This window comes from Onthophagus taurus, chromosome 2 (genome assembly GCF_036711975.1).
Source record: "Onthophagus taurus isolate NC chromosome 2, IU_Otau_3.0, whole genome shotgun sequence".
Taxonomy (NCBI): domain Eukaryota; kingdom Metazoa; phylum Arthropoda; class Insecta; order Coleoptera; family Scarabaeidae; genus Onthophagus; species Onthophagus taurus.
Window position 1 is genome coordinate 13,400,833 of NC_091967.1, and position 21,361 is coordinate 13,422,193.

Here is a 21,361-nt window from a genome sequence, read left to right on the forward strand (position 1 = left end):
CCAATTTCGTTTTAAATTTCTTTGTCGAATTAAACAAGAAACTTTTTTAATAAAAAATTACTATTAACCGTTGATGCACAGCATGATAAACTAGTCACGCAATTTGAACATTAAAAATTTCAAGTTTCAATGTCTTACATGATTCAACCTTACCTGGTATTTTATTATAAAAAAGTTAAAGATTAAATTGATGTTTACAAAAATTGAACGAAAAGGATTAAAGTTCAAAATAATTAAAACTTTGATTTTGAGAGAGATGAGGTTACGTTGAGACTGCTTAGCAACAGGGTATTGTAATAGAACTTCAGGGTAAAATGGAATAGTAATGTAACCACGTCTGGTAATCCTGGCTCATTTAGTAAACTACGATGGACTATTACGGTTTGTAATTTGTTATTTGAAACTTTGTTGTTAACGAAGATATTTGGTTCATTACACCAATCAAAACTTTCGGTACGAAATAAATTTACCGCCACATTTACATTTAAACGCTTTTAACGATACCTTCACATTATGAATTAATATGGAATTTACGGCAGCCAAAGTTAAGTTTTTAGTACGCATTGTTTCAAGATCTTCTCAACGTTGTTAATGTGACGTCGTTTTATTTGCGACAAATGTTATAAAACGAAAACATAAAATTAGTGGAAGGTGACATTGGAAAATGTTATTATATTTCTTAAATTATTAAATAATACTCTTGAATAATTGAAGATGGTCAGTAATAATTCAAAAATCGATACTCATTTTTTTTGCTACAATTTATTTTTAAATGAACAAAAAATTGCTTTGTAAAAACCAATCAATAAAATTGCTTTCATCAATAAAAGATGTCATAAAGTAATTACGTCGTGGAATAGATATCATGTCGAATCGAAACCTCATAGTAAAATATGCAAAGGCACTTAAAAGTATTGATAATATATAATTGGTTTGAGATTTATTCCAAAATCAAACCAACCATTAAACGTTGTTTTTTTCTTATTGGTTCATAAGAGAAGAAAATCATACTGTTTAAAAACTTGCGTGGAGTTACGACAGTCGATTTAATTTTATTCATATAAAATTTATTATACCTATAATAATTATGCAACTTAATAATGACGCTTATAATTTATATTGTTTTTACAACATTATTTATTCATGTAGCATCACAATAATTGTCGAAATAAATTTTTATTATTAAATAAAAAAACTCGTGGGAATGATGAATGTTTTAGTTGATTGTATGTACATCGTATAGATTTACTTGTAGGAAAAACATGACCTAGTTTAAAAGTCAAGATTATTTGTAATCATTAGACGATCGTTACTCGTGCAGGAATTAACGAAAAGCATACATGCAGAAAATGAAAGTTTATAGAAAGTGACTACTCCAACAAGAATACGCGTTCACATTATGAAAAACGGCAAATTCCAAACATATTTAAATTATCACAAGCATGGTTTTGGATCTAAGCAATTAAATGTTATTATTATAATTGCGACCTATGAGATGTATTGTAACTCAAACCTTCCAAAGGTTTAGGGCTAATCTAGGTTCTTGATGAACTTTAGTATTGCTCCAAGGTCTTGTTCTTTAATATCAGTAGGTGTCAAGCGAACCTTTCCGAAAATGTTGTGTCTTAGGCGGCCTCTCATTCATACAGAATATGTTCAGCGGTTTCTGACTTATCGTTGCAAAGAAGCGAGATTGCTAAGAGCGAGCTTAGGTCCCCTCTGCTGAGGCATAAAACTTCTCTTTGGTTTTCTTTTGTGACGGAGTTATCATACAGTTCGCCTGTCTGTGTCCTGGAAGTTCTTTCCAGCGCTTTGAGTCATCCCATGTGCTTATTACCTGTTTTAAGGGCATCCTCGCTGCCTTTTTGGCCAGCTTGTCCACCTTTTCGTTGCCTTCAATATCTTTGTGACCTGAAACCCACCATAGAGTAATTTCATTGCTCCTAGCGAGTTTCCTCAGGTTGCAATACTTTCTTTGACCAGTGCGGATTTACCCTTTTTGTCCCTTTTCAAGGTTCAATACGGTGCAGAACTTTATAACAACTTCAGCTTGAAAAATAGTTGTATCCGAGCTTAGGTGCAGCTTATATGATCCGTTTTAATTTGAATCAACTGAGTCCCTGAGTATTTCAAGATGTACTCTGAGGTTACCCTGCATCACCTTGAGTGAGGAGCATGTCTTCAGTGATAAGGCACTTGAAGCTACCTCTTTTTGTATAAATACGACTTGGCCAATTTTCTTTCGCATAATAGTGTGTAGTTGTACTGCTACCTCACAGACACAAAAAAAAAACAGCAATATTTTGTGAATCCACATAGCATTCCAATCAAGATTCCAATCACCTTAATTGGAAAAATATGTAAAACAAATGATACTCTTTGTATTTGGTCTTGGCCAATATTGTCCGCATTGTGTCGTAGCATTTCATCGTTTGTAATGTATGAATAACTGGAATGGATGGTTTTTTATTTTCAATGTATAGCAGAGCAGCCTTGTATTTGGAACCATCGATGAACAATCATCATTCCTTTCGATCATACGGTGTATTTATTGCATGAAATAAGCCGCTGATGTCATCGCAGAATGACAAGTTTTCTGCCTTTTGTTTCAATAAGCTCAAATCACGGATCAAATCACTCAATCCACTTTGTATTAAATAGTTTCCTTCCATGACAAAATCACTACTGCCACTGGTTGACGAAGATGTAGTCGAACTTTTCTGGGCATTTTCACTTACACCTGGACAACTAGCTATACTCGTAAGTGGAACTGACTTGGACTGATGATAAATCATGATATTTATATTGTGCTAATTGGCAATTATATTTGGCAATGAAAATGAAAAGTACACTTTTAGATGAAGTGACCACTTGTACAGCTTTATTCTGTACATATTACAAAAACTTCGGCACCCATGGCCTTTCAGTGTCTGATATAGAAAAACCAAAATAATGCAAATACGAGTTACTCAATATTATCGTTATTATAATTTGTAAAGTTGTGTTATTTAATTTAAATCGCCAAATTAGTTTTACTTCATCACTTTTAATTCTTACTGGATCATGCATGTTTATTTGAATCAGATTACCCCCCACACTCTTCTCTTTCATTTTAATTAAAACGTCGAATTTCCATTAGGTCGAATGAATGAAAACAATACGCGCTCCATTTCCACGATTTCATATGTGAATATGAAACTGTGATAACAAAACTCAAAATAAGTAATTTTTGTTCAATTTCGTAAATAATGAAATTATTAATGGTATAAACATTTAAAAGGGTAAAGTTTTTTATTATATAAATTCAGATTAATATTTTCGAATTATACGAAAAAACTCGATGTTTATACTTTGTTTTATTTTAACTTTAAATAATAGGATTATTATTTATTTTTAGAAATATAATATTTTTTTAATTAGCATAAATACTTCAACACTATTAATATTAACGAATACTCAAAAATGATTGTTTAATTTTTTTAAACCGACCCTAAAATTCCTTGTACATACCAAAACAGCTTCGTTACACGTGATTTATGCAACTTTAATGTCTTTCACCCACTATACCTCCATCGCATATTAATCAACCGTTTCAAAGCGCCGTGCGACGTGAATTTATGGCTTAAAATTTTTTTTTACGATATTTGCAAATGTTCCCCCTCGGGATACAAGTTATAACGAGGTTGATATATGCGAAGAACTCTCAAATCTGCATCCGATTAACACCTGAATCTCGTGCAACATTTGCAATTCGCGACGGCGACGATGCCAAGCTTTGATTTGAATCGTTACATAACCGACGGACGATTTTTTTTAATTAAGTACGATTTCCTTATTTTTGCACAAAATTGCGGAATACAATGTGTTACATAATACAATGGACGTGCAACACAATTGTTGCGCTGTAAACAGACTTTAAAATAAATTAAACGGTCGTTTGTTCTGTTTAATCGATGTATTAAATTGGTTATCAGGTGAAAAAAATCTGCGAAAAAATTCTAAAAGAAATAACAATAAAATTTTTTTGTTTATGCTTTTTGGGGAGTAACTAAAAAAATCTAATAACTCCTTTTTGCTATACAGTAAAACCTCGATGTAACGGACCTCGTTAGAGTGAACTTCGAATGGACAAAATATTTTTAAGTCCTACTATTAACAACCCAAGTTGCTCTATTCCATGTTCATAGATAAACTCGGGGTATTCTCAGAATTGAATAAATCAAGGATAGTAGTTCTAGTTTTAATTGTTATTCAGTGCTAGATTGTTGTATATTTTTATAGAACTAAAAGTAGAACTAACACTTTTAGCCGTCTTAAGAGATGTGCGGCTAATGTTAGTTCTAGTTTTAGTTCAATTAAAAATATACAACAATCTAAAGCTGAGTAACAATTAAAACTGCAACTAACACTATCACTAGAACTAATACTAGACCTAGAACTAGAATCATTCGGGTTTAGCCGCACGTCTCTTAAGACGGCTAAACCCGAATGTTTCTAGTTCTAGGTCTAGTAACAGTTCTAATGTTAGTGTTAGTTATAGCTTTAATTGTTATTCAGCGTTAAATTGTTGTATATTTTTCATTGAACTAACATTAGACTTAGAAGTAGAAAGTTTCGGGTTTCTCCGTGCATTTTCAGAGTCTTTAAAGTGCAAATTAAAAATGTTTCATATAACTGACTTTTGGCTATAATGACGTTTTACTGTATTTTTTTTTACTATATTTCAAAAACCTTTTTCTGCTTTAATGCATTTTTGGCGTTAACAACTTTTTTTGAAAAATCAATTCCAATTTATTCAATGTGATTTTAAGTTTATTCCATTTTCATTTAGATTAACTTAATTTCTTTTCTATGGATTTTCCGTCACAACTTATTTTCTCAATTATGACCTAATTACACGAGCCTTAAGGTGACTTCATAATCACGGTTGAATTGCTTTTTTAATGGGTCGAGCTCATCGTGGAAGTTCCGCTTAAATATTCAGCGAGAGGGAAGTGGAAGCCTTTTATCCTCGGAGAGGAACGTTTGGCCTGATTTCCGATTCTCGCGTTGACACGCCACGCTTCGCTCTTCCTCATTATCTATTTATTGCATCTTTTGTATTGCGTTTGATCTTTACAAACTGTCGCTTTGAAAAGAACGCTTTCGGACATGCCCTTAGGTAAAACTCGCTATATATGTTCTATCTTGTACGTGTGTTTTGTTGAAATAGAACTCTTTGAGTTGGATGTTAAAGTCAAATGTGACACTTATTTCGAAATATTTTTCCTTTTTACCCTCGTACTCTCTAGGTGTTTCATAAAATTTTATGGAAAAAGGAAAAGGTCTTCTTTTAACCTTACAAAGGCAATCTTGGGGAAGTGAATTATTTATAAGGTTTTAACGAAGTTACTGCTGTAATAAATGTCTTTTAACCATGTTACGGTACACTTTGGTTCAATTTATGTTATTAATGTTGAAAATCCTCGATTTCAAAATTTTCGCATGTAGAAATGTGGGGTATCATTTTCCGTATCGATATGCCTACTTACAACAAAAAAGAAATATGGGTTATATATTTCGATAGTTTACGACATGAGAATCGTGCGATCGTAAAACAAGGAATAGGCTATGTATTACTGCGAATTTTTACGAGTGTTATTGAGTTATGGTACCCGGTAGGTGCGCAGGTAGATATAATTTAACCCTACAAACGGATAGTCATCCGTAAATCAAGCTTGTCGGCAATTTGTTTTAGTTTCAGCTTTCGACTGGTTCGTGGCCGACATGAAAATCGGGCGAACATCGGTCAAAGGGCGCAAGAGGATCCTTTTTCACTGGTGAAAATCCGCGTCGCGGTCGATATTCGTTGTTACTGCGGGTTCCTCGTACTTTCGTGTACGAAATTTATTAGTCACCAGGGGAGAATTAGGAAAAGCTTAAAGCTATTTAGTTCTTACTTTATTTGGACACCACTTTTATTTTCTGTAAAAAACAATTTTCTTTAGAAAAGAAATATATATCTTACAAAACGTAGAAATACCTACGCTTTTGAACTAATGGTGCAGAGAATGATATCCACAAACAATTTGCTTTGAGTGTATTGTTATTATCTTGTGCTAGAAGTGGGTGCAAACACGCTTCCTTTGAATTCACAAAGGAGACTGGGAGGAATTGACAAAACGTGGGATTATCCCATTGTACCCGAAACACAACAAAGTTAAGACGTTTTTTTAAGGATTGTATTTTACAAAACATTCCATTAGAAACAGAAATGGTTCTTGTATAATAATATTTAATATACCTTCAGTTTATCAAGGTTTAAATGAAATGAAATTATAAGGAAGGAGCCGTAGAACTATAATTTGGTAAATTCCGGAGATTAAAATTGAAATCCACATTACTCGTAATGAAAAGGAAATTGGGAGGAGATTGTAGTATTGGAGTTTAATAGCTTTTATAGTCTTTTAATTATGTATATGACAGTTGTATTATTTGTTTTAAACAATATTTTTAAATTTCTGATCGTTCCCAATTGTGTCAAGCATGAATATTGAATTCGTAGTCGAAGTACCTTTGGATGTAGATTTCTAGCTGTTCTTTCATCATTTGGATGGTCTACCTGATGTTCGAGTGCCTACTCGTTTTCCCTCTAATATTATATACGAAAATATGCTTTCATGCATGATTGTACCATCCTCTTATTCTTTGCTTTCATGTTTGAGATACCATATTTTATTTGAGCTAGATAAATTGAAAACGCACGTTATTACGCATTAATTTGGCTTTATAGAATATTTTTATGTATATTCTGATGTTGTTATAAAAAGTTTGGAAATCATTAAAGCAGACTGACTACTTTCAAATTACCATACTAATCTATTACGAGGAAAGTTAAGAATCTTAGCATTACTAAGAATTATAATATGTCTTTCAAGTTTGTATTTTTTTAATGAATCATTTGCTTTAAAATCGGTTGAAGAATGTTGGAATTCTTGCAAGAAAAAAAATTTGTAACGAAGAAGCTACGGCAAGCAACTTTACGAGAAGAAAAAACGCGACCACGAAGAAGAGCACCTCAGATCGGCCGGATGGCAACCAAACGAAAGGCATGAGTGCAAAAATTTAATGACAGCCAGCTGCGCGTAATTCCGACAGTGGAATGCGGTCCGATGCCTCGACGGCGTGGCTCTTCTTTGCCATCTTCTGCTCTTTCCCGTGTGTTGGAGACGACGAAGAACCAACATCCCATGAACCCGGTGGCGCCAACCCACAATCAACTTTTGCCCGTGGCCAATTAATACGTTTAAAGGTACTTCTCGGAGTCGGGTCAGATTCCGTATCTCTCGGTTATTATGTAAATTCCTCGCATTTCACTACCTCGACATTGAGATCTCTTAACGTCAACGGCGCCTAATTACACCAAGTGCTCTCGGCGTAGGTAATTGTAAACTGGCAAAACGATTATTGTTGCTGTGTACTTTATGCCTTTTGTTCTTTGATAAATGGTGATTGCTGGTTGTGAACGACTTTGTCGACCTCCTCTGTACTTTTGATGGCTTTAATTGTTTCTAGAATACCTGTTTCTGGAGAATAGTTTCTCCGATCTCAAATCACGTTTTAAATTAATTGCTATAAAATTGTTTTCCAGTAAAATTATATAAATCTAAAATTATATTTTCCATATTTATCCTAAAACCTGCATTTTTAGTTACCTTGAAAGGAAGAGTAAATTTAGTTTGTAGAATTCTACATACAGTAAAAACATTTAGTAGGTTTAGTAATAGTTCTAATGCTAGTGTTAGTTCTAGTTTTAGTTACTATAACTTACAGCGTTAGGTTGTTGTACATTTTGCATTAAACTATAAGTAGAACTAACACTCGACTTAGAACTAGAAACATTCGGGTTTAGCCGTTCATCTCTTAAGATGGCTATTTCTGCGCTAAATCTAGCGCTGAATAATTAAAAATATTTTGTTCGTTATATCCGTAGTTATTACGTATTAAATGATATACGCTTGAGCATTAGTCACCAGCCCTTATTTACGAATGAGTAGACACGCAATTGTCAACGTGTTCAGATAAGCCCTAGATATGTCAGTAGTTCCAGAATTTATTGCAATGGTGGTTTTGTATGTTATCAGAATTGCGAAATGACAGTGCGGGAAACTCGACGTAAAGAGTTAGCCGAAGCGATTCATTGAAATTCAGTAGGCACATCGTGAATTATGGGTGCGTTGTAAATAAATAGAAATAAATCTATGAGAGAAAAAGAATGAAAAAAAATTTTTTGCGAATGTCTCTCCCACATTATATTTTACATAGTCAAACAAATAAAAAAGAAAAGAAAGTACTTTTTCCTTTTCCGTCCCTCGCCAATGACACACAATTTTCCTGTATCAAATTAAAAAAGTGAAATTAGAAATCTACCTTCGCAATTGTCTATCGACTCTGCGTAAATCTATCTGCACAAAAGCGTAACCTACATACTTTAACAGTCGCCGGATTATTCTTAATTTCTTCGGTAATTTTACCATAGATTACATACAACATCAAGATATGACTAATGAGGCGCATTCCTAAAACGTTACGTCTGTTATTTTTTAAACCGTTTTTATCGATGGTTTTTAAGAAACGATCGTTCCGCGTTGTTTACTAATATATTCAAGGTTTTTCTTTTCGAAAAAATGACGTAATACGTAGTTCCCTTAAGAATTCAAACCGAGAGTGATTTAGAAGAAGTAGATTGTACCCGTGGGCTGTTCTTCGAAATTATTTTCGATGTTTTTTTTTTATTTTCCGCTTACGTATTTTTAAGACATTTTATGGTTTCATTACGTTCATTCTAAGAATTCGCATAAATACATGTATTTGGTTATTAATGTAGAATTAAAATTGTTTAATTTTATATTTTTGATATTAATTCGATTAAAGTCGTGTACCATAAATGGACTTAAATTGTTTTATTAAGTAAATTAACTATGAACAGTAAAGGAAGACATTTTATTAAATAATCAAAAATATAAATCTTTTAAATAAACACCATTACCATGTAAATTAATGGTGCCGCAGAGCACCGCTTCGAGTAAATTAACATGTCTGTTTTACAAATCAAGTTCAAATCTATTCGTTTTGCTAATTGAACTTGAACGATTTGCACCACAACGCTGACTATTAAACTAACGGCAACCGGCGAAAACGGGAGATAGAGTGTGAAATAGTACTCTCTACACTCGATAACACGATAATTGGATCCTTCATAGTTGTGCTTGTCAAGTAGGGATTGTTCATACTTTACACCGATTAAAACAAAATTTCTTTTATAACAACTTGTTTGGTTTCTTTTAATTTTTACTAAATGACGAATTTATCTAGAAAATGAAGAGTCGAATGACCTCAATTTTGAATGAACCCCGAGATTTTCACGGATTTTTAATTCCTCTCTCGAAAACTCTAATTAACGTGTTCGCTCAGATTTACACTTGACCACGGCAGGTTTACCTTCGTGAAATAACAGAATTCGTCCCCTCGACCTGGACTGGAGGATTACTTTTAAGATTCTTTTTGGACCGCTTTATTAGTTTCGAGTTTAATTAATGCAATTAGGGCGGCCCTTCTAACTCTCTCGAGGTACTAGGATTAATTAAAAATCTATTTTAAACTGAGGCAGCTATCTTGTACATACCTACATACGAAAGAAAATGTTGCAAATATTTTATTCATTTATTTCAAAGTTATGGAAGGATTACTTGATATATGAATGATTTGATAATATACATAATATATTATTATATAACGAATTAAGAAATAATGCCTGGAATTTCTAATTTGTAAATATATACATCAGAAAATTGCCGTCTTTTTTGCGCAAAATTACCTCCTTAGTTGCTTAAGGTTGCTGCAGAGAATAAAAGCATGATTTTATTTACTACTTCATTATTCCTCGTTATACCAAGACTAATGTTGTTAGCACAAAATTGCTTACTGAATTTTTGTTCATTTACAAAGCGAACTATAATCTTAAAAAATATATACTACCTGCTATTACAAGCGAAGAAAAAGCCACCATGCCTTAAAATATAATCAAGAATGCTCGAAAACATTGTCATCCTACGGCAATAAATAGGTGCCTAAATCGATCTGCATGGCAACATAATATACTCGAGTTATAGTTTGCCGTGATTGTAGCAGAAGAAGTTTCCGTTTCAATTTGAAACTCCACCTAACTAAAATGTAGTTGGTTTATTAGTTCAATGTACATCGAGAATCTTATTATGCCTAACTATAATACTATACTGCTATACTAACTTACAATCAGTAAGCAAACAAAACTTTTGTTATCGAGTTCCTTAAATTTCTCATTGTCCATAAAAAGCCTCTTCAATCTTCAGGAGTTACCGTCTGATATGAGGTGGTCTTTTCAATCTTGTACTCTTTTGCCTTTTTAGAAGCGGAACTAAAAACCAGTTGTGGCTGAGAAAAGTTATGGGAAGTCAAAATCAAGTTGTGGAAGTAATCCAAGGTGTCATCAAGGAAAGCCAAGTTATGGTCTAAGAAAAGATAGATGTGGTGATACCAATTGCAAACGTGACAGCTGAAAAGAATTTGTTAATATTATTGTATTCTTCAGTACCATGCAAAATCTTGATCGCATTTTAGAAGCAAGTTGCCAGAAACCAAAAATCGGTATAAATATGTACCGTATTTTATCCAGCATAATGATCACTGAACGCATCAATGTGAGTAGGCAGATACTAACTGTTAAATAATTAATTAATTATAGTCCATTGTCATAAAACTCTTCTTTTCATCTCCGTCCCCAGAGGATATCGCCATAGTGATATGACTTGTCCTTTTTTGGTAGTAAAAGACTTCTTGTTTTTGGTAATAGTTACAACATCTAGATCCGTTCCCCTCATATTCTTTGGATCTGTTTTATTACATACATACAAATTTTGATACCATATTTTGTTGGATTTGATTTCATGTATTATCTAAAGAAAAACTTGGCAAAGCGAAATTTTTTAATTTCAATTCAACTTTCAACAAATACCGCCCAAATCTCTTTTATTATGGCAAATTTATCATTTACCGTTCTGTCTTCGTTATTCTTTCGTTAAATCGAAAGAATTCCAATCTAGTATTTAAATTTGCATGATTTCCACCAAACTGATTCCATGGGCAATTGAACCTTTTTATTGCTGATATATTAACATTTACATGGTCATCAGCTGTCATACTTTTGTGCTCACATTACTTATAAACTCATTATCTTCCTGAGTACCTGGCTCCATATCTGACTCATCAGAATTTTCATCCAAATTATTTCTGCATCGTTATCGATTTCAAAATTACAGCGATTATATTATTTGACTCTTCATTACTTAGAATTTTGTTCTTCTTCTATTAGGATATCTATTAGGAACATCAAGGTGTAAAGATCTCTGTAATCTTTGAAGAACGTTACTTATAACTTAATTCCAGGCATTGGTAATTGTTGCTTTCTGTGGTTACATACCAAATTATCATGGTAATAATCTACAAGTTGTATAGGTTGATTTACTGTTAAATGGTTTATAGTTAGGTTTATCGACCAAACGTCAATCAATGTAACCTGATTTATTTGTAATTAGTTTTGTGTGTTCACCAACCGCTCAATACTCGAATACACTGTCTAAAATTATCTTTGAAAATAAAAGCGCTTAATCAATATTGAATTTAAATTGCGTACGCAATAAATTTTATTGCAAACAAATAAATAATTCGAAACACATGAAAAATCAACACAATAAAACTACTAAAATCGATAAATAAATGTTATTAATATTGTTGAAATTCGAACCGCTATCATAAATCAAAGTGATTTATGAAAACAGTTTTAGTTGATTTACTACCAATCAAGTAGAAAGCCTATCTAATCTTATATACTATAGTTATTAGCTAACTATAAGATTTAATATAATATTTCTGAATATTTTTCTTAATAGGTTTGTATGAAAAGAACCTTTCAACAACAGATTTCTCCATTACGTTGACGAAGTGAATACTCGTCATCTCCAACTTTAAACTGAAACTCACTCACCAAACCGAAAAATTTTAAGATTTCCACGACAATTCGCATATTTCGCTATCGCCGAAACCTCTCGAACCAAAGAAGGGATTTCTCGTCGGAATCCGCATCACGTTTATTTCTGGATAAAATCAATGGCTCGTTATCCGTCGGATTCAATTTTGCGAATGACGATTCAATGACGGCAGCGAAAATATGCCAGGCGCATCCGCCAATTATTAAATCCTCCTGCGAAGGGCATTCGGTACGTGATCCGAAAACAAAACGCCGGGATAATAAATATATCTTTTCAACTACAAAAACAATTGAAACGTGACGATACGTTTTTAATTAATACTCTTTTCAAATATCGAAAATCGAAAAATCGTCTTGGTATTGAGAACAACGAATTAATTAATGATGTTAACGAAATATTTTTGGGTGCTATTAGTTCTGTTTCTTTTCCTTATTGCCTCATTAAAATTCGTAGCGAAATCTCCTATTTCTTTACGTAACCTTAAAGTTTCACCGGGAAATTTGCCTCCGCCCATGCATAATTTTATGTTATGTAGATTTATGTAAGAGAGTTCGGTTAGTTCAACGTCAATTCTGCTCCGTTATTATTTGATTATACTCGGCAGATATCTCTTTGTTGATTTAATTTTACTTACTATTATTGTACTCGCTTTGTTAATTAGTAGTAACACTTATAAATTGATACTACTATAGTGTATAATTATCTTAATCGAATCAAAGTCATGTTTTATGTAGGTTTAATTGTAAAATTACTTTACTCTGTTATTAGTTTAATTTACATAATTATGTAACTGATTTCTTTGATGTTACATACATTCTTAACAACTATATGCATTAATTATATTTAGTTTAAAAATTTATACAGTAATTGTGAATATTCAACTTTTCGAAGCTTTAATACTATGCGATTCAGTTTCTCGGACAAGTCGCATTAAAAATTCAGGAATATTGCGGCAGAGGCACCATAAAGTTTACCGCAAACAGCTCGAGGTGGACGTGATGCTCCCGGAAGAAAGGATTAGCGGATTAAATTTTAAATATTTCAAACGCCCCTTGAGGGTTGAAACACGAATTTTTATCCCAGCCGGTTTCGTGACTTCGAAATATCACGAAACGGGGACGGTCATAAATCTTGGATGGTTTCGAGGGTTGGTCGCGAAACAAGATGCCGATAAAAGCGGTCAAACGAAATTAAATCGATCGGTCGTAAATTTACGAATTTATCGACTACTTCGGCGACTTCATCTGGATATCCTTGAATGAAAACGATGTCCAAAGCGATCTCCAATTCATTGTTGACTAAAATACAAACGGATACGAAAGTATTTGTTTAAAATGAATCATTCTAATGGTAAGAGTGGTGCAGTTTTCGAAATGTTTCTTAAGAAACAGGATGTTGTCACAGTGATTGTTTTGAGCGACCGAATGTCTGACTCATTTCTAACAACAAAAATCCTGTTTAAGTTTAATTTGATACCTAGTGTTTAAATTCAAAATAAGAGGGTTATTAGCATACTAAAATCTGACCTTAACTGATTATTATTTTTGAAATAAACAATTAAATATTTAGAAATGAAATCCTAGAACCGTGGTAATTCAAGTGTAAATATGACATTTACCATCACGAAACGATACAAGCATATTGCCAGGGAATGGAATTACGAAAATATTGGTACATTCTTAAATAACTACTTATCCCCCCTTTATTGCATAAACAATTATTCTTCATTACTATCTAACAACTAATTAACATTGCCATCTCGTATTTGTAGTTTCTTTTTATCAATACCATAAAACGCCGTTTATTCCAATTCGCCGAGCGTGAACGGTTTGTCTTAAGTACCTGAAGATTGAGATGTTAAATGCACGTAACGTCTGTCATTAGGCCGTGTTATCACGTCATCTGAGGAAACCTTCTGTTGTGAACACAGAACCGCAACAGTTTGCAAGAGGAGCCTAGTATACAATCGATCCGTTGAGAACAACGGAGGCATATAATTCAAATGAACCATTGTCTTCTTGACAACAATCCGATGAGTCATATTCGGAAATGCCTCCGGCAGAACGAACTGCTTCACTCGACCGTGAATTTCCTATAAATAAAATCTCTGAATAACATTTTAAATAATCCAAAATATGACTCAATTAATTTGGTAGTTCTAAAAACATGCTACTTTACTAATTATATTAAATATAAGAAACAATAAAGTTTTCGTAATAAGATCAGTAAGCTCTACAAAATAAATCCTCTAACCAATTGCTTCGATCGAAGACAATTGAAGTCATAATTTCTCCTAAAGGCTCCAATTTAACAGGATTACACCACGTCAGCATCGTGTTCCTCCTTTTCTTTGCAACGATTCGAACCTTAAGGTAATTGTAACTTACTATCTGCAGCAATACGTGAGATAACGCAAACATTTGCCCAAGAAAGGTTCGTTTGACCTTCCGTGTCCAAGAGGAGAACTGAAAAAGCTTTTAGCATTTAAACTTCTTAGCCGAGTTCTCGAGCGATATACGAGCGCTGCGACGAAGAGGACGAAAATCGTCCAGACGCAACGGCGTCATCGTCGAAGGTCCGCGCACTTTACATGCCATTCGCATTCTTAGCGAAACGCGAAGGTTGCACATAACGAATGGTCGACTCGACGACGACGACGTTTTGCAGCCCCCGTAAATGGAACTTGGCCCGTTCTCTAAAAGTACTATGCGGGATTCAGGCCAACTACGACTGATGAACCGGAATTTTTTGAATACGAATTGATATTCTCGAATCGATGTTTCCGTGTACTATGCGGCACTACACTTTTGGCATCAAAATATATGTGGATATCGAAATATGAGTGTTGCCAAAAAGATTGTGGATGTAGCCAGTATTTTCCAATCAGCATTTTTTTTGAGGATTTTTAATTATGAAGATTGAAGTCGTCGGAAATGTATGCCCAATAATCAATAATGTGAAAATCTAAAACAAAAAAGAGAGTAGCACATAAAATAATAATAATCGATCAAATTGGTGCCTGAAATCGAATAGTAAATCAACTTAACCGTTATAATATCACACTTTTGTTACTTATGATACTAATGGGGTTAATAGTGACCCCATATTCTTGTGTGGGAGACATGATAATACTTATTAGAAATTTAAATTTGTAATGTGAACATTCAATTTACGGCTGTTGAGAAATGGTGAAAAAAACAAAATGAATACATTAATAAAAATATGTTGAATAGTTTCCGTCATGGGACATTTCCAAGAACTTTTCAGTTATACCAAGCAGTTCTTTTTTCAATTTTCTAGCTAAGTTAACGCTTGTAAAAAACTAATCAGTTGTCACATTTCTTTCTGATCCTTTCAACCCCTTTATCATATTCATGACGTTACCGCTGGTTGCGTACACAGTAAATACACGGTAAAAAGAATAATTAGGTTGGTACCTATTCCAGTCGCAATTTAATTGATGAGAAGCAACTACATCGCTCGTTCCCGAATGCAATTTCAATCCCAATTTGATTGCTTTTTTCTATTTTTTACACATACCTAATAAGTGTAAGCGAATACGAAATTTATCACTGATTATCGAAAATTCTGACCAAAATGCATCATCACCATTAAATTAATTACACCTTGATGATGGTTAAATAACTAATATTTAATCAGGCATTTCGATTAAGTTATAAATCAGTGATCAATTAATAGAATGGATTTGATTGAGTTGTTTCTCTTCAGTTTTATAAACCGTTTAAGCTTTCAACTTTCTTATTCATTCTGATGCAAACTTTCGATTGAGACATAAATCATTAAATTCTCGCAAAAAGATTTAACTGCTTTATTATAAATTTATTTCTATCTGATTGAAGGTTTTTCGACCCCAAAGTATACACAATTCTCTAGAATATCTAGAACGTCGTATTTTTCTTTCGAGGGGGTTGTATAAGGTTTTTTTGGTTTCTCTTAATCTCTTGAATTCAAAGTGATATCTAATAACAATTTATGTAATTTTTTATTTATTACACACCGTGTACAAACAAATAAATTTGTTGTATTAGCCCGTATTTACAATCATGTAGGTAATATACTATGCATACACGATAATTAAATCGTGAAATATTTATGTTCCAAATCCTATGATAACCTAATTTAACCGTTTATTTATTGGACGTTAAAGTGGTGTTAAAGCAATTTACACAGTACATTTGCCAAAATTTGTAAATCACGAAACTAATCTATTCCTGTATCGATTAATTTTGGGATGGATTTTAATTTTTTGTGTGTCATTTTGAAATGAAACTGATTTGGTATTCAAGTACACCATAAATATTCATATGCAATACTATGCGCGATTGCTCGAATGGAACACAATCTCGACGTTTATTGATATATATTGAACTAATAGAAGCTCTCCGTTTATTTAGCGGTTTCCATGGCTACCTATTTTGTGACTCAACGCCGGAAGCGGTGAAAATGCATGCAGCTCGAAGCCCGCAAACCTATGTGATATCTATCTATTTCCTATCTATTGTTCACGTTTTCAATTTAAATAATGAAATTTGCCGTTGGAGAAAACGTAAAAATTTTATTCAGGATGTCGCGTTTTCATTTCTACGTATAGAGTTTGAACAACGCGATATATTTTTATCGATTTCATATTTTCATAAAATGAGATTAAATTTTGATTGGAATTTTTCCAATTTTTTAAAATAGTGTTTGTACGTTTGAAAATGTAATTGGTTTTTGTTTCGAAGTATTATTATTTATTAAACATTTTCATCATATCACTACGGTTTTATAAGCACAATTTTTGGTCCTATTGAAAAGCTCGCACTCGTATATTACTCTATGTAAAACCTCGGATGCACGTTACAAAATATACATTTTATTTATTTAGAGAAAGAAGCAGGGCGAAAACTCCAGATCTCAGTAATTGTATGAAAGCATGTTTTCGACCGCTTTTTATAAATACGTAATTTTCTGTCTAACCATGTAACTCCCCGCTTTTATACTCGAGTTCATAAAAGAGTTCACATTTGCCTTAAGTGAACTTCTTCTGGGGTCTTTAAATACGATATCTTTCCAATTCATTTAAAATGTGAACTTTGATGTAACGTACAGTCAATATCAATTACTTTACTCTTACGAAGGGAAACTTTAGGACACACACATCGCATACTCGCTACTTTACTAGATTGCTAAAGTTTCAAACTCGGTCAATCTATGTATTTGAACCTTACTCTTCAAGTTTCTGTATCTTTAGACTACCATCGAGTAGTAAAGCTCATATTAATATTCCGAACATTAACTGCGTATTTCAGTGGAATGTTAATATAATGATCCTAGATAGTTCGATAATTATCTTAATACGCTAACTTTATGACATCATTAAATATAAAAACAATAATGACAATGATTATTAAAATCAAAATTTTGACAATTCCAAACCAGTCAACTCGGTCTTCAAAAAGGGACCGATAAGATAATACAATGGTAGGATAAATTTCTAGTTTATGTATGGCCAAACCAAAATCGAAAGCAAAATTCTTGTATGCAATCGGTAAGGAACGTGGTAACAGTTCGTGGTCGGAAAATAGTTCCACAGAAAGTGAAAGATCGATATTAACAGTGAACCCAGAAGGTTTGAGACACAATTCCGAGGTTCTCAAACGACAACGCCATTACCAAGAATTTAAAAGACTTTATTACAGCCGATTAAAAAGTAAAGAAAGACGTGACGGTAGGAAGCATGACGTTCAAGCTAAATGGATCGAAGCTGTAGCTGCTGCTAGAAGGAAAGAAAGTTCGGATAAAATCCCTATACGCAGAATGACATCGTCGAAAATTAGCCATCGGCAAAAAAGTTACATTGATAAAATCGTTAGCAAATATCAACACGCTCCTACGTCAAAGAAATCTTCTTGTGAATCCATTAAATTAATGTACGCAGCATTATCTGCAGTAGGCGAAGAAAGAAAAAAAGATCACAACAGACACAGCTCAGAAACACGACATAGAGATACAAGAGAATATGAGAAGGAACGAGATAAACGATCTAGCAGAGATAAGCATATTGAAAAAGATGAAGAAGAAGAAGAATATCATAAACATCGTAAAAGACATCATAGACATGATGATGAAGAACCTGAACTACCATTAGAAGAAGAATATTATCGCACACATCACAGACATCATGAAAAAGAAAGAAATAGAGATATTTCACCTCCACAGAGAGAACACAAACACAAAAGACATTCACTTGAATATGATGAGGACGAATTCGAACGTCGACGAAAAATTTACGAAAATTACCAAAAATACATAAGACGTCATTCGGAAGAAAGAGACCAAAGGTATAAATCGGGTAAACATCACTATGACAACAACGATTATAGAACACTTCGCCATAGAAGCGACGATAATCCATATAGAAGTGATCATACTGATAAACTGAAAAAGCATGACAAATATAAGTACGAAAGAGAACATAAGAGATATGATAGCCCAGAAGAAAAGATGCTGGAAGATCATTCGGGACATCGCCATCGATCGAGATCCAGTAGAAGTGGTAAATATCCAGACGATGAAGATTATGAGATGATTGAACGGTTAGAAAGATATATTATGGAGAAAAAGATTGGAAACACAACGGTGAAACATCATAAAAGTAGGCAGGATAGACACGACGATGAAAGTCCCAAGTGTTTCTTGTACTCTAATCACAACACTACAAGAGTTGCATCAACAGATCATTTTCCTGTAGATAACAGAAGATCATCATATACTTGCCATCACGTGGTATTCGAAAGAGAAAATAAACGAAAGAGCCCGAAAAGAACCAAGTCTAAACAAATCCAATATGACGAAGATGACGTTGATACCCCACTTATACAAGAAAATACTAAAGAACTTCCAGAGAGAGATGTCGATAAAGCAGAACAAAACGTGGAGACGCCACAAATTCAAACTACAGCAACCAGCTCGCAAAAACTTTTGATTGAACAAGAAATCCAATGTGTGCAGGTAGAAAAGAAATCTCAAGCAAGCGAAACAAAGGTGATTTCAAGAATAACACCTTTAAAATTACCAAGACCAAAAAGTAATTTAAAACAAGAGAAAAAATCAACTCAGTCAAGTACCTTATGTTGTAAACCAAACAAGCCTGACAGCGCGAATGCTTCACCAGTTTCAGGAACGAAAAAAACAGTGGCTATTAATAAACCTGATTCTCAAAATAATCGCAAACAACTCAAGCGCAAAAATGAATCAGCCGAAACTGTGAGACCAAAAAATCGGAAAGACCGCTCCTCGCCTGTACCAAATAAAAAAGAACCAAAAAAATATACTAAAAATAAATGTCATGATGCTTCAAAATCGCCATCATTACTTTCTACTATTAGCCATATGGAAGAAAGAGCAATAAAAACATTAGAAGCGCTTAAAGATGCAGAAAAAATTATAACAAATAAAAAAATGTTTGAGAAATCTCCGTCTGTTCAAAATAGCGCCATAATAAAAGAAATAAAAAAAGAACCAGAAATTAAGATAAACACTGATGATGTCAAAAAATCGGTAGTGACGAAAATAACCAGTTTTCATCAACAGCATCAGGAGGAACTTGAACATAAACTTTTACTACTTAAACTACAAGAATTGGAACGAAAACAAAGTCAGCTACAACAAAAATATGCTAATAACAGAGTACAAGGAAAGCGTGATTCAAATAACACTTTAGCCAGTAAAAAAGCGTCAAAATCTCCAATTGAAAAAAATGATTTGAATAAAGATAGTGATTTAGCCACTTTTAATTTATATTTAACTGATAAAATAACTAAAGATACCGATAAATTATCTCCAAATTCAAGCGATTTATATGGAAAATTAAAGTTTCGTGATATTGAAGAATACTCTAATTCGCCAAATACGAAACAAACAAAACATGCCCCTATAAAACGAATTAAATGGAAAGGTAATGAAGAAAAAGACGATTCTGATTGGTTAGATGTAAGATATGAAGATATAATTGTTGATAGGAGATTTAATTATGGAACTGATAGCAGTGAAAATAATTTAACAGGAGATGAATGTGACCGTCACCACAAAACCGCAATGGATTGGAATGATACAATTCAAGAAGAAGAAACAACTGTATCTATTCCAAATCTAATTGAATTAAAAGAGGAAGTAGTGGTCGATTCTAACGTTGATAAAGCAATGGAAGCGTGTCGAGAAAAATTAGTAGAAGAAATAAGAAAAATTATTCTCGAACCTCTTTCCCTGTTAAAGTCTGATTCATCATTAAGAGATCAAATGGATCAAAAAAATGGTTCGGTGCCTACATCGGTACATCCTAACTTAATATCAAAAGATAATATAAGTAAATCAAAATTACCCATTCGAGTAGATAGTAATTTACGAAAAGTTGCTGTATCCGATGTAAAAGATGAATCAGATTATAATGCAGAAAAGCTGATAGATATTTATCATGAAAATGGTTATGATAATGAGGAACTTTTAGAGACGTTACAAAAAGTTATTGATTATCAAAAAATTCCGACTGCATGCGTAACTCCTCGTCGAAAAGCCGATTCAAAACCAAAAAATAAACAATCGGCGTTTCAAAAAGTTAAGAAAATGATAGTGGGTGATAAAAAAAGAGATCACAAGAAAATAAACTCAAAAAAACAAACTGCTCATGAAACTGTAACGCAAACATGTACCAATCCTTCCCCAGAGGAAGAAACACTACGTCAAGCTATTAATTTATTCAACATACACAAATCAACGCTATCACTAGTTCATGGGGAAATCAGTCATTTAGAAGAGAAGATAAGTGAGTTATTAAAGAAACGTGAAAAATCTAAAGAGAAAATTTCTAGAATACCAAGACGAATTTGTTAAAAAGATCAATAATGAAGACCACATTTTTTGCGTGCACGTTCGTTCAAATTGTTATAAACCTTTCTTTATCAGAACGAATAAAAAATTCCAGAGCTGTGTTTTGAGTTTCAAGGGTAATTGCACCGCGGTAGAAAAGGAATGGCGTGACCATTGCTAAAGGTTAACGAACTTACGTGCGGGTCCATTTCAGACTTTACGCAAATTGCCTTTTTATGCCGCTATTGAAATCAATTTAACACAAACCGGTTTAACGGAAATCGAATTTATTTATATATATTTGCATTCTTTTAATTTGCGTTTTAGTAACAATTTAAAAAGGTACAACAAAATTTCAAATCACAAAAAAAATCAATAAAATGTAATTCAAATGGAGGATAATTTACAATCGATTCGATTGCGGAGCA

General features: G+C 33.1%; 3 protein-coding genes across 4 annotated transcripts in view; 2 read left to right on the forward strand and 1 right to left on the reverse strand.

The window, feature by feature from the left end:
* The window catches only part of LOC111426000 (DNA oxidative demethylase ALKBH2-like), a 42,291-nt gene that overhangs the window by 9,074 nt on the left and 11,856 nt on the right, over positions 1-21,361 (reverse strand). The window lies entirely within an intron of this gene.
* Positions 1-21,361, forward strand: part of LOC111425998 (uncharacterized) — a 37,095-nt gene that overhangs the window by 4,014 nt on the left and 11,720 nt on the right. The window lies entirely within an intron of this gene.
* Positions 17,574-20,957, forward strand: LOC111425894 (uncharacterized protein DDB_G0283697-like). The gene has a single exon (XM_023060189.2). It carries the CDS (start codon positions 17,574-17,576, stop codon positions 20,955-20,957), a length of 3,384 nt encoding a protein of 1,127 aa, XP_022915957.2.